Here is a 12699-nt window from a genome sequence, read left to right as displayed (position 1 = left end):
GAACGATGCTCATAAGGTGACGGAGAACAGGATGACTGTGCACTTGTACAGTACGATGAGTAACTAGTTTACGAGAATGATTAGGTATCCGAAATGAATTAGCTGCAATTCTTTGATTCACTAAAATTATTTCCTTGCATATTTTCCTTTGAATCGAAATGTAGAAACTTGATAAATGTTCGCGATGCAATGCGTTTCAGAGTTCGTCGCTTAGGTTCAGGAATGTAATGTTCCTTTTTTATAGAACCCCTCAGGCCCCTGAATGTGAAAGTCATTGACACACGGCAATTGCCAATATTGAAGTTTGGAACCATGATTTATCAATGAAATGTGGAATTCCAGGTTTATCAAAAATCTTTTATCGAACAGCTGTGGTATTTTTCATCAATTTTCTCCGGTGATAGTGCAATCTATCACATCTTCTCAATCCAACTTGTACTTGAATGATTCGTTTCCCTAGTAGAAAATCGATTAAGCCGCGTCTTGCCACTATGATTACTGGGTCATTCGTCCAACTCTTGCCGTTGAGACTTGTAAGTGCACGATAATCTAGAACGTTTATCTATGGCCAATTCTACGAGATTTTGTTGAGTAGAATCCAAATTCGTTTCGTAAATCGCATGGGAAACATTTTCCGCCATTCTGTCATTTTGAAGGGACGATATCTTCCTCAGAATTTTTTACCATTCGGGTTAAATCCGGTTTATGCTATTTGGTCGTTATTACGGCTCGCAACCTTGCCTTCATTTTCTTCCTTAACGTATTGTCGGCCAATTTCTTGGCTAGAACTATCTCTCAACCTAAAAATGTGTTTTTGCTCTGTTTTTATTATCAAGGCAGTCTCGCATTTTTCATCGATCACCCGTAGTTTTGATCGAGCAGCATCGCGCTCTACTTCTAATCGTTTAATCTTGGTCACGTAATACTAATCAGTTCTTCACTTTAATTCAGCACTTAGCAAATTGCCCTGACTGGGTGGGGAACTCATTGGAATAACTCTTTGGTAGTTGAGCTGCGCCGTTTGGACTACAACATTTGCGGTGGTTTTGGCCGAGGGATTTTCTTTGTTCTTTAATGGTATAGTATTTGGGGCTGGGGGATCGTTGAACCTATTGGGGTTTTATCCAATTCGGTTAATAATTCGTCGTCCCCAACAAAAGAATCCGAGTCTTTACTGATTTGTACATTGTTCGCGACTTTTCTTCGACTGATATGCTCTGGAATATCTTTCAGTGGGATTTGGCACCTTGGCTATGTCCCTATGTCCTCAAAAGCTTGTAGTTCTTGTTACGCTTTGCATAAATCCCTATTTGTCCAAGCCAAATCTATCCTGTAAGATATCAGTTTCTCGAATGCGATTTCTTGATTGCGTAAAAACACTTCGGGTTTCATTTCGGGTCTACACTGCTTTTAAGGAAATGTAGGAACTTCTGATTTCCACCCATCCTCTGGGTCTTCTTTCTTTGATGTTGATATTTCCCTATCCTGAAGCTCCGAGCTGTTATGCGTTAAGTTCGCGTTAATCTTTCTTGCTATAGAGGAAATGCAGTATCTTCGTGGAGGAATTTGACCAGAAGTAGGAAGAAGATAGCATAGACCATTCACTCTCACGGAGAAACAGCGAATGAATTGCGTCGATCTCGACGCGGGATTTAATTTCTGAAGATTCTTTTAGTTTTATTTTCGGCAGTTTGTTTCTGTGTGTGAAAGAGTTTTGCCGTTGACTAACTGAAGTAGTGCGTCGATCTCGACGCAATTCATTCGCTAAGAAATTTTCATTCGCTAAAGAAAATTTTCTTTAGACTAAATTGCATTGCCAATTAACGAAAGAATTGTTTGCAGATGACAGTAAATTTGTTGCGATGAAGCTTCACGATTTCCAACTACTCAACACATGCTGCGATGGAAGACCACACTGAGGGGAAGAAAGCTCTCCATCAGTGAGAGGTGATTGGGACTAGGTGGAATAACTGACGTCAACAGTCGCGTCGGCATCCTTGTTTCTTCTTTCGTTCCAGCACATTTCTATGTCGGTAAAACGTTGGGTGTATCAATGGAAAAATAAAAAATGTCGAACTGAAGAAAACAAACAAAAGCGAGGTCGTAGATTCTATTTGGCAGGAGCTTGGTAGTCAGAGTAAAATACACGACTTGCTAGAGAGTGATGTGTGCATTAGATTGAGTAAAACGTGGCTAGCCACGATTTAATTTCTGAAGATTCTTTTAGCTTTATTTTCGGCAGTTTGTTTCTGTGTGTGAAAGAGTTTTTCCGTTGACTAACTGAAGTAGTTGTAAAACACCACACTCAACGGTCAAAGAATGAACTTGAAAAATTTCGCTGTCCATGAATAAAAATATCACTTGGTATAAAACTGTTTTGAACTTAGATAAAAATTTGTGAATGACTGTAGTGTTTCGAAATAACTGCCATATTGCAAAATAAAGCACAAACGTACATAAATAGAATTTCTTTTATTGTCCCTCCTCCATCCCACAATTCCACCACTGTTTTCAATTACATAGTTATACAATAAAATACATTACAATACAAACACACATACACTGAGTTAACCCGTTGGCTGCCAGGCCATTCAACCCGTAGGTTGTTCTCTACATTCTACGCATCGTCGTCTGAAGGATCCACGATCTGGAGGGACTTGTCCAAAGACAAGCCCGGGCTGACACGGCAATGGAAACCTTTACAGGGAATGCACACCCTCAGGAAACCATCACCGCATCGAACAAGGAGAAGTCCCTACTGGTGCATTGCCTAACCGCCTTGCGGCGGAGCACTGCCCTACCCCATAGGGCAGAGCAGTGCGCGCGATCCCTACAGCTAAAAAAAAAATGGGAGCAAAATGGGTGGCAGCCAACGGGTTAACTCACACAACAACACACACAAACACAAAAACAATAACAAAACAGATGAGAAGTTCCACGTTGCACCGAATGCCATCGCCGTCAGCTGTTATGGATCCATAAAGATTACGAGATGCCCTCTTTCAATTGGCTGTAGGCATAATCTAAATTGAGAATTCACAAATTAAAACACTGACACAGTACTTTAAGCAAACCAATTAAACTTACGTTTTTAATCCCGTACGGCGGCATGATAACTCCTGGACGGCGTTTTTTGAACATAAATGCAAATGAAAACTCAGAATAAGAATACTAGATAAGTTAAATTACAGTACCTTAATAAGGCGATGGCAATAAAAGTATCGTAAGAGGCTGGCATAACAGTATGCATGTTGTCAGGCCAAGAAGAGTGGTAAAGGCTACAAACGGCTGATATGGCATAGGAAGGTGATGATTTCTATAAAGTTCTAAAATGACAAAACAAAAAATTCTATTACAATGCCATGTAAAAATAAACTTGTTATAATACCATGCCATGGTGCTTAAGTTAATTGGTGATTGCTGATGGTTGATTAAGTGTAGAAACTTCAAATACTGGATCTGTAAGAAACTGGTAGTAGATGGTTGACAATCCAAACTAGATGAAGATTCTGTAATTTAAAAGAAAGTATATTATACAAAAAAACAAACAAAAAAAAACCATGAGTCAAAATACACAGTCAAGCCTGATGATGGTATTGTTAATCTTGCTGTTGCGGAGGCATTCCTGGTGGACTTGAATTGAAGAGCAACTCAAGAAAACAGTCATGCCATTTGGTGCGATTTTTGGTTGCAGCGAGATAAAACTTTGTCAGTGAGAAATGGCATGATAGGAAGAGACAAAAAGCAGTAGTTCATTACTCTGATTCAGTGTCTCACATACCTGATAACAAGGGAGACAATGTTACATATAAAACATAAATTTTTGAATAGTTTTCCTCCAATACATTTCTTAAATATAGTACTGAAAAGGAGATCAAAAACCGCTATACCAGAGTTGAAAAATCCTTAGAAACCCACCAGAATTACGAAAATTTGCTGACACTAAAATTCGAATCGTTACTTACAACCACTGTGCTTACAACTTCCAATCATTCAGAATGGGTGCGCAGCAACGCCATCTAGTTTTCCTATCTGTAACGCATTCACTCTTTTATTTCACATGCATAGAGCAGGTTGAATCTATTCCTACAAAAGATGTCGTTGCATGACGGAAACTGTCTTTGCCACGAGTGGCAACAAAAACATATTTGTCTATTACCACGATATAGCCTATAGGTTCTCTCTTATCGTGGCAGTAAAATTCAAAATTCAACGAGCATCACAAAAATGCACTTTGTTTTCATGTGGGACTTCTATTTTTTGAGTAATTACAATTAAAAAGATATTTGCGCTATAACTACTTCACTTACGTTTTATTAAAAAACGACATAATTAACGGGAAAATTAATATTCCAGCCGAAATCAGCGTTTTATTTCGAGTATAACGTATTTTTATTGAATTATAAGAGATGCCAATTTTTGCAGATTTTGAAGAAAATAAGAAGATAGCCTTGAAGCCTTCCCACTTTTTTATTTTTGCTAATTTCAAATTTTGCCTAAAAAACATGATTTCCATCCAAACTTGAATGCTTATCTGGGAAATCAAGTTTATTTTTCAATATGCCTATTTTTTTTACTAAACGTAAAACATCAAAATATAAAGTTGTTTTTTAATGAATATTTGATAGAATCCCTACCGGGAAATTACCACGTTAGCGTATAGGTTCTCTCCTATCGTGGCAGTAAGTTCAAATAAGCCTATTCCCACGACATATTTCGTTGCAATTAGACAGTTTTTGCCGTCGAAGACGACAGCCTATCGTGGCAATAGATTTAACGTTCATTTACAACTTACTGTATTTATTGAAAGAAAGTTCTGCATTTTAACACAACCAGCTCAAATTTAACACCAAACTGATCCGAATAAAAATTGATTTGGCTTAGGATGGACTCAATAAATTACTTGGTATTAAAAGACAATCTGCAGCCAAAATGTGACAGTACCGATGGTACCGACTATGAGTTCAATAAGCACCTAGCGGAGCGCTGTGGGACTGAATCAATCTGTCCCAACAGGTCGTCTGCTTCCGATTGTCACGTATGCGTGAATGGAAATGCTGAAGCAAAACATAGAAAGAGAATGGGTACAGGTGGGCATGTAATGGCTACGGACTATTGTTAAAGACATTCGACAGCGTGGCGGTAAAAACGTACATGTGCTATGGTACTCATTTATCCAGCAATAATGAACACAACGCTTATTTATGTGGATAACAAGACGGATGTAAAGACTTGTTGCAAAATCTGAGGTAGCTTTTCTAAGTCCATGCAAACATAGGAGCTGCCTGCTGGTAACTTCTGCGAAATTCGATTTGCCTATAAAGCAATACAGTTTAATATCAGCACATTAATATCATACTATACAACTAGTTACCTGATCACCTAGCGATCCTATGAAAACGACGGCGGATCTGAAAATAATAATATATATATAAAAAAAAAAAAGAGAAAATTACGAATCCTTTTAAATTCAAAGGTTAAAAAATTACCGAACGTTATCTGTGGAAGCAAGCGCTTCTGCAAGATGCGCAGCCGGAATACCATAACGATCCAGGTTGGCATCAGATAAAAGAATCACAAAGGCTTCGTCTATATCAGTTGCCTCACTTAAGCTGGCAACTGATTGCTTTGAAGCTTCCAAAGTGTGATCTCCGGCCATGCAAAACTGCGAATGAGCATGCATGTTCAGTAAAACATCGAATCTTTGTTTGTCATCTTTCGGAGGGCGATCAGCACTGACCAGCTGAAGGTTGAGCGTTTCCCCAGAATGACCCACTATATCATAACGCCATTTTTCTGAGTGACCGTCTAGTGCTTCCATGAATAACAACACGGCGGCCATTTCTCTTTCAAGACGACGGTCGTAGCTATTAAATCTGCAAATAACATTCCTAAGCGATATGGCCCTAGTTATTGGACACTAGTTCACTAGTACCTATACATGCTTCCCGAAACGTCTACCAAAAGCCTCAAATGTTTTGGCTTTTCCGGAGGTGCTCCTAACTCAGGATGAAGCTCCGCTCTTCTGCGGTAAATATTCTTCTCACCCGTAAGACCTTCAATGATCTTGGTATCGTCTAAATCTCCGTAAGTTTGATGTCTCATCCATTGTCGCTCTTTGCCTTTTGCTTGTATATTGTCCAAAATTACTTTTAGCGCCAGTACCTGTATAATCAGAAGAATCAGCCATGAAACAACGAAAGGAATTATAAAATAGCAATACTTGTTTCTGAATACTTGAAGAGAATTTTTGATATAGTTCGGCGTCAACCGGGTCCATGCGAATCTGTTTCAGACGCTCTTGATATGCTTTTTTCCCATCTCCCTCGCTGCTCGCTGGATCTCTTCGGGAACCGCTGCCTTGTCTTCATCTGATACCTAAGAAATACACAAATTTATTTACAATATGAAGTTAAACAGGAACATAATGTAAAAATACTTGATGAACGTCATGCCCAGCGTCAAGTCTGTAAGGTCCACCACGTCCACCTAATCCGGCGGTGTCACGGCCTCCAGTTCCCCCAGCCCAGGTATTGCCACCGACGTGAGGCGTGTTTTTAGGATCAATTTTCCCTACTTTTGGACCTGACACATCACCGCTTTGTTGGGTTCGCTTGATTGTTAGTTGTCCAACATCGTCTATGCATTTACGACAAAGTATTTATGTTCTGTGTTCGGCGAAAATAAGACATAAAAAAATAATACCGCCAACGTTACTCCGCCAAACTTCAAGTGATCTTGTAATTTGGGATTGGTTGATCTCCCAAAGTCGAATAAATCCAGAATCATCTACAGTAACGACACTTCCTTGGTTATACGCACAAAGATGAGTTTTTTTGTCCGAATTTCCATAGCGACGCCTTTGCTCCGAACTATTTCCAAAGACAAAATTATACATTTTTATCGTCAGCGCGATTCAAAATGACTGTTTGCATATCATACTTTGGAATTGGAATATATCTCAGAGTCTGCCCAGACAAATCTGCTACTTGTAAAAAATATAAATTTTTCTTACGATCAATTGGTTTTGGTACCTCCTCGCCTGATGCGATTCTCACAACCTTTCAAAATTAACAATATAAGGTGAACCAGTAGAGTATTAACAAAAAAATATGTGAATTACTGAGTCATTCGTTGGAAGTAAAACGATATTAGTTGAATCGGAGCAAGCACAACCTGGCCATAGAAGAAGTTCGTTTTGTGGAATAGTCATATGAGTTCCGTAATAATTTTTCATGGTAAAAAGCGCCTTGCTATCCGAATGGCTAACTATATTGGATGTGACCGGACCCAAGGTCTGTGATTCTTCAATTACTTGCAATAAACCATTTTTGACATCAAACAGGAATTTTCTATGTAATTAATTTATCAATTACCTAAAGAAGTTACAATTGCTATTTAATCTAAGAGCTTACTGGTTTGAGTCTTGCGACTGGATTATGACTTTATCATTCATCACAGCAAAAACGCTTTGAATATTGAAGTCCATCTGATACGCTGTACAATCTGCTTCATTAGGGTTGAATAATTGTACATGGGTTCCTTGGGGTTCATAAAAAACCTAGAGTCAACCGCACAGTTAGCATGATTAATGAAAAATAATTAGCCGCCTTATTTCAAATTACAAGTATGTCCAAATCAGGCAATCCCCCAGCCAAAATCATTCGGTTATTGGTGTTTTTACCACCAATCCACCTTTGGCTCAGCCGACCAAGAGAAGAATTCGTGACTGAAGGGGTAGGTATAAGGTCACATGTACCAATGGTCTGGTTTATGTAGTCAAACATCACTAATTTGCATCTCTTTAGATTGATTAAATAAGAAAGGTAAGTGAAGTTAAATTAATACCAAGAATAAGCATACGAAGTTTTACCTCAGGATCAAAAATTAGAATTTGATCTTTCATTGCCGACAGCTGTAATCGGCATTGGTTGGCGTAAAAACCTGGATCGATGAAACGGTCTAATTGCGTTTCTAGCAATCGATTGGTTTTTAAATCCAAACTATAAAGGACGGCAGGGCTTGTAGTGAGGATATGAACCGTATTTTCCTTGGAGGTCACCAGACCATGGATCCACTGCGTTTCACCAATGGGCAACTTCCAATTCGTTTTCTGCTCGGAAAACCATAGAAGTCTTGCCTCTGTTGGTACTAGAAGAGAACTTGTACCCCGAGCTGAAAAGGCTCCGGATAAACCGACAGGTCTCTTAGCAGCATTTGCTGCATGAGATGGAAGGATTTTCCACTGGCCACCAAAGATAGGTGCCGCAAGGGGCTGCTGAACCGCAAGCGAGACATTATTCACAGATGCACCCAAGGGAATCCCATTTTCGTGAAAAACTCGGATTATCAACTCTTTTGCTTCCGGGCTATCAGTAAAAATAATTCTTAATTTTTTTTCTCTAAAAAATTCCGATTACCATGTAAAAGCTCACCTATAGGCATCAAAGTCGAAAACATTGGAAACGGTGCGCACGATACCGTCTTTTGGGTAGCGCTGTTGCAATAAATTAAACATGAAGGTTTGAAACTTAAGGCTAACGATAATTTTTTTACCTCCAAATGCTTCACCACGTTAATGACCTCTCGTGTAGAATAAGGATAATTAAGCATGCCTTGATCTGCAAGACTTCTCAGCTGAGAAAATGCCTGGACCACAGATCTCAAAGTTTTATCTGACAGGCTTGGCCCAAAATGACGCAGTAGCTCCAACTCAGATTCCAAACTCGGATTTTCTATAGCATGGACGCTAAACACATCCCCTGTGGCAGAGTAAAATTTTAAACGTACGTTATAAAAATAAGACGTAACTGCGTGTACCCAAAGCTGCAAAGAAATCGTTTCCGAGGAAAGGAAAACCTGGGCGGTTGGCAAGTACAATCATTCGAAAATCGGGATGAAGTCGAACAATATCAGTTTCTTTTATGTCACTTCGCACTCCCATGGGTAATATTCGGCGTCCATCAGACAATAACATTTCACCATTTTCGATCAGCGTCTGTGAAAACGCAAAAGTTCTTTTGTAGCAAAAACTTCCCCTTGGCACGCTTTAAGACGTAAGTTTAGAAATTTGTAGTTCAATTACCTTGAGAATGCAAGTTACTTGGGTAGGAGCTTTATCTGCTTCATCTACGATAAGAACACTTCCATCTCTAGCAGCTCTAACCAACGGTGAGTCCTGGAATTCTACTACACCGTTGAGCACGGTCGGTTGAACTGTTAAACTTTGTACAGTCGTGTCACTATACATAACCAATACAGTTGCCGTATGTTTAATACGAACAAAAAATTCATAATGAAATCCTTTACAAACCGATGAAGTTGAATATATTCTCTCGGCCGATTCATCAGAGCCAAAAGTCTATCAATAAGACGGTTCTTGCCAACACCCTGGTTGCCAACAAGTAGTAAATGATCACCCAAAATGAAATCCTGAAGTAATGCTTCCAACACACGTAGATGCTGTCATTGCAAAAACAAGGCTGGTCAGTTGCTTTACTTAAAAATTATTGTGACATACTTGTCTGGTATCATGAAAGACAACATCCGGTATTTTAGCAAGATTGCCCTGTTGGTAAATTTTAGCTTTGGTCTCCCCAATGGTTAATACGCCATTTTTTACTACACAGCATAACTGGGAATCGCTTGTTTCGAATGGAGCTGTTTTTTCGATTCCACACGACTCCATAGCTCTGCGAAGTGCTTCTTGGGGTAGTCTTGGTAAAAATTGTGACAAACAAGTTCGCTCTACTAATCCCCATGGGTCACTATTTGGGTATTCCTAATTTATTTAAAATTTTATCGATTTTTCTTTCTAGATCTTCTTCTTTCAAGGCTCTTACCTTAAGTCGTTTTGCCAAACGGAGAAGCTGCCGTGTAGAAAGGGATGGTGCCAAACTATTTAGAGTTGGATCGTTGGATTGGCGCACATGCTGGGCCAATTTCAAAACTGGATGCATAGCCAACGCGAGTTTATCACCAACCAACGCTTCGAGTATATTAACCTCTTCTTCCATATTCATCGGACGGAGTGTATGAAAAAAGAACATGGACAGGACTTCAGGCGACAGCCAGTGACTCGAAGTTTTCCCTAGAAAATATTGGTTTACTAATTAATCAAAAACATTGCTGAACAGAAAATTGTTATGACACCTGTGGAGTTTGGAGGTTCAGCCAGTGCGATGATTCGAAAATTCTTGTGAACCTTAAACAATTTTTTCTCAGCCATGATTTCTTTGGAGCAACCCAGACGTTCCTGAAGAGCATCGTAACGATCGTGGCGAAGAATACGAGATCCATCAAAAAGCTGCGCTTCTCTCTCGTGAATGATGCTTTTAGATAAAGGAATAATAATTCAACAACAAAAATTACCACAACGAGCTAAAATTTTCCACCTTTGTAGGGTAAACAGAGTTCCCGTATTTATACGATGAAGGCCATCAATTACGGCTAGCTTTCCATCTATGGCTGCTTTCAGGAGTGCAGAAGGTGTCCATACGGTGTCACCATTTGGTAGGGTTGATCTCTGTTGCAGCAAATCACGCGATGTCATATCCTAGATTTGCGCAGTGTTAAACAAACTGTTTTCCCCATAATATGTACATGAGAGGGAATCACCTGATAAAGCATGATAGGTTCTACTTCCAATGATAATAAGTTAGCCAACTGTCGGATAAGCGTACTTTTTCCGCTTCCACGTGCCCCTATCAAGCAAATGTCGTGAATTTCTATTGATTCCTTCAGTTCGTGGACAACTTGTTGGTGGTATTTAGTGGCAATATAATCCCTGACTTGAGCCCCTCGCTGCACAGATGGAGTAGGATTATTTTCAATGCTGAGCTGATGTTGCGTAGTGTTGTCAATTTTGAAGGTTTTCATCAGATTTTCTATCATACTTTGACCGTCTTTTGTCAGAAAGCTTTTATAAGGATAAAGTCGATGAAGCACATTGTCAACCGACAAATCTGGGTTATTTTCCTAAATCCAATGGAGTTCAAACCAACATTTCGCATTATAACAACATACACTATACCTGTAAAGCGATTACAGAGCATAGAAATTTGATAAGTTATTGTACCATTAATGCAACTGCTAAGGGTAAAGAACTGATGGGGAAATCCGGTAATCCTTGAGCTTCTGACTCGCTTGCATTGATGGCATAGGCAAATGAAGCCAATTCAATCAGAGAACTCTCAGGGACTCCGGGAGCGACTTGTCTAAGAGTTAACAATTGATCCTTGAACGATTTTTGTTCGATTTTCAAAGCCTGAAAACGCGAACGAAGCGGAGGATCTAACGGGTGTCCTCGGTATTTTGGTACCGGAATCCCCAAAGCAATCACCCGAAACTTTTCATCCACACGGACCAACTTCCAATTTTCAAGATCGGTTGACTTACTAGCCTGGGAACCGTAAATCAAGTTCTCGTTGAATACATGTAAACCTGAATATTCACCGTTCACGTGTAGTACCTTGCGTAGCTTGTCATAACGTGCCGAAGAAATCAGAAGTCTTCCATCTTCTAAAGGCATTTCTCTGTTTTCTAGGAGATTATTCAAGACGGGTAACACATTTCGTTCAGTTTTTTCTATTCCATCGAGTATTAAAATCCTTCCATGAATGGCAGCCCTCACAGCAGCCTGGTAAAATTTAAAAATGCTAATTCCTGAAAAATGAAAGCTCTATTTAAATTTCAAGTGTGTTGCTTTACTTGATCTTCAAAATGGGCTGAGCCACTATGAATTTCTCTTCTTTGTTTCAAATCACTTTCTGTAGTATCTCTAGATAAGGCAATATATTCAACTTCCTGATTGACCAACTGGGCATACAAATGTGCAATTCTGAATTTTTCTGGTCCCGGAGGTCCAATCAGAAACATATCTTGACCAAGGACATCTTTTTGAAGCATCCATCTTAGTTTTTTTAATGTTGATTGATCAAGTTCAAGGTGGTCTTTAAAGTAAAAAATGTTTATTACTGTCTTATGCATCTCATACCTTATTTAGGAAGAAAACTTATAAGCTAATATGCTTACCATATCTTGTAGGAACCAATTCAACACGCTCGCTTTTCGTCAACTTCCTAGTAACACCTCCTATTTCCAGTGTTTCTTCATTCCTCAATGACTGTGTTGTCAAGGAAATATATCTTTTGGAAATTTTTTCTCGGTAGCACACATTCGAACGAATAGAAGAACAGGTTTTATAACTATTATACTTTGGTAAATATGAACATACACTAGAAAGGCCTTTAATATACATTATTGTCTAATTAAATCGCTTTTTTAAAAGAACCTGTTCACCAGTAAAAGCTGCGGCATGAAAACAATAATAATACTATCGTTCACGTGTGCTGTAAGGTTACACAACACATTAGCAGACAACTTATTTTTTGAAGGTAAAATCTATTGGAGTCCGTAAATCCAGATGGCTCTGTCGCTCGAGTCCGTAAATGTAAACTGTATCCCCGCCTAGCGACGCAACACGCAGAATCGGGACTTCAGGGGGCCGAAATTTTCTCCTTTTCTATAGTTATTGCAACTGTTTGCTTGAAACACCATACTCGAAATTTCTAATACAATGAAGTGCCTATAAATGGCTATTATTTGAACTGAGTTCCATAATGGAAGTGTGGAACATGGTTCTTTATGGAACTCAATCGATTACGTGAAATGTATGAAATTCCACTTAATTCCAGTTCA

General features: G+C 39.1%; 1 protein-coding gene and 2 long non-coding RNA genes across 8 annotated transcripts in view; 1 reads left to right on the top strand and 2 right to left on the bottom strand.

Annotated features, from left to right (window-relative positions):
* LOC116916218 overlaps positions 1-2081 on the top strand; it is a 7675-nt gene extending 5594 nt beyond the window's left edge. For all 6 annotated transcript variants that reach the window (XR_006643428.1, XR_006643427.1, XR_006643430.1 and 3 more), the window contains 2 exons: positions 1-84; positions 1843-2081. The exon at positions 1-84 is cut by the window's left edge and continues 101 nt beyond it. This is a non-coding gene — a long non-coding RNA (uncharacterized LOC116916218). The remainder of the gene's footprint in view (positions 85-1842) is intronic.
* A 372-nt stretch (positions 2082-2453) lies between these two features.
* Positions 2454-3992, bottom strand: LOC116916217. Its single transcript, XR_004390490.2, has 6 exons — positions 3891-3992; positions 3575-3781; positions 3389-3509; positions 3195-3316; positions 3088-3119; positions 2454-3023 (listed from the first exon to the last, which is right to left on the bottom strand). It is a non-coding gene; the product is annotated as an uncharacterized LOC116916217 (long non-coding RNA).
* Positions 3993-5081: 1089 nt separating this feature from the next.
* Positions 5082-12399, bottom strand: LOC116916209 (von Willebrand factor A domain-containing protein 8). Its single transcript, XM_032921420.2, is given in 27 exon segments — positions 5082-5316; positions 5375-5411; positions 5490-5876; positions 5936-6165; positions 6224-6318; positions 6321-6378; positions 6440-6639; positions 6706-6872; positions 6943-7061; positions 7124-7352; positions 7416-7561; positions 7626-7802; positions 7874-8369; positions 8436-8497; positions 8557-8762; positions 8821-8998; positions 9086-9242; positions 9314-9462; positions 9521-9781; positions 9843-10090; positions 10153-10331; positions 10395-10555; positions 10618-10977; positions 11078-11401; positions 11471-11638; positions 11710-11951; positions 12034-12399. Coding segments are annotated over 27 exon segments (5376 nt in total). The 5' UTR covers positions 12260-12399; the 3' UTR covers positions 5082-5202.
* Positions 12400-12699: the final 300 nt, after the last annotated feature.

The sequence above is a fragment of the Daphnia magna genome, linkage group LG2, assembly GCF_020631705.1.
Source record: "Daphnia magna isolate NIES linkage group LG2, ASM2063170v1.1, whole genome shotgun sequence".
NCBI classification, from domain to species: domain Eukaryota; kingdom Metazoa; phylum Arthropoda; class Branchiopoda; order Diplostraca; family Daphniidae; genus Daphnia; species Daphnia magna.
This window is presented reverse-complemented; position numbering and strand designations above follow the sequence as displayed.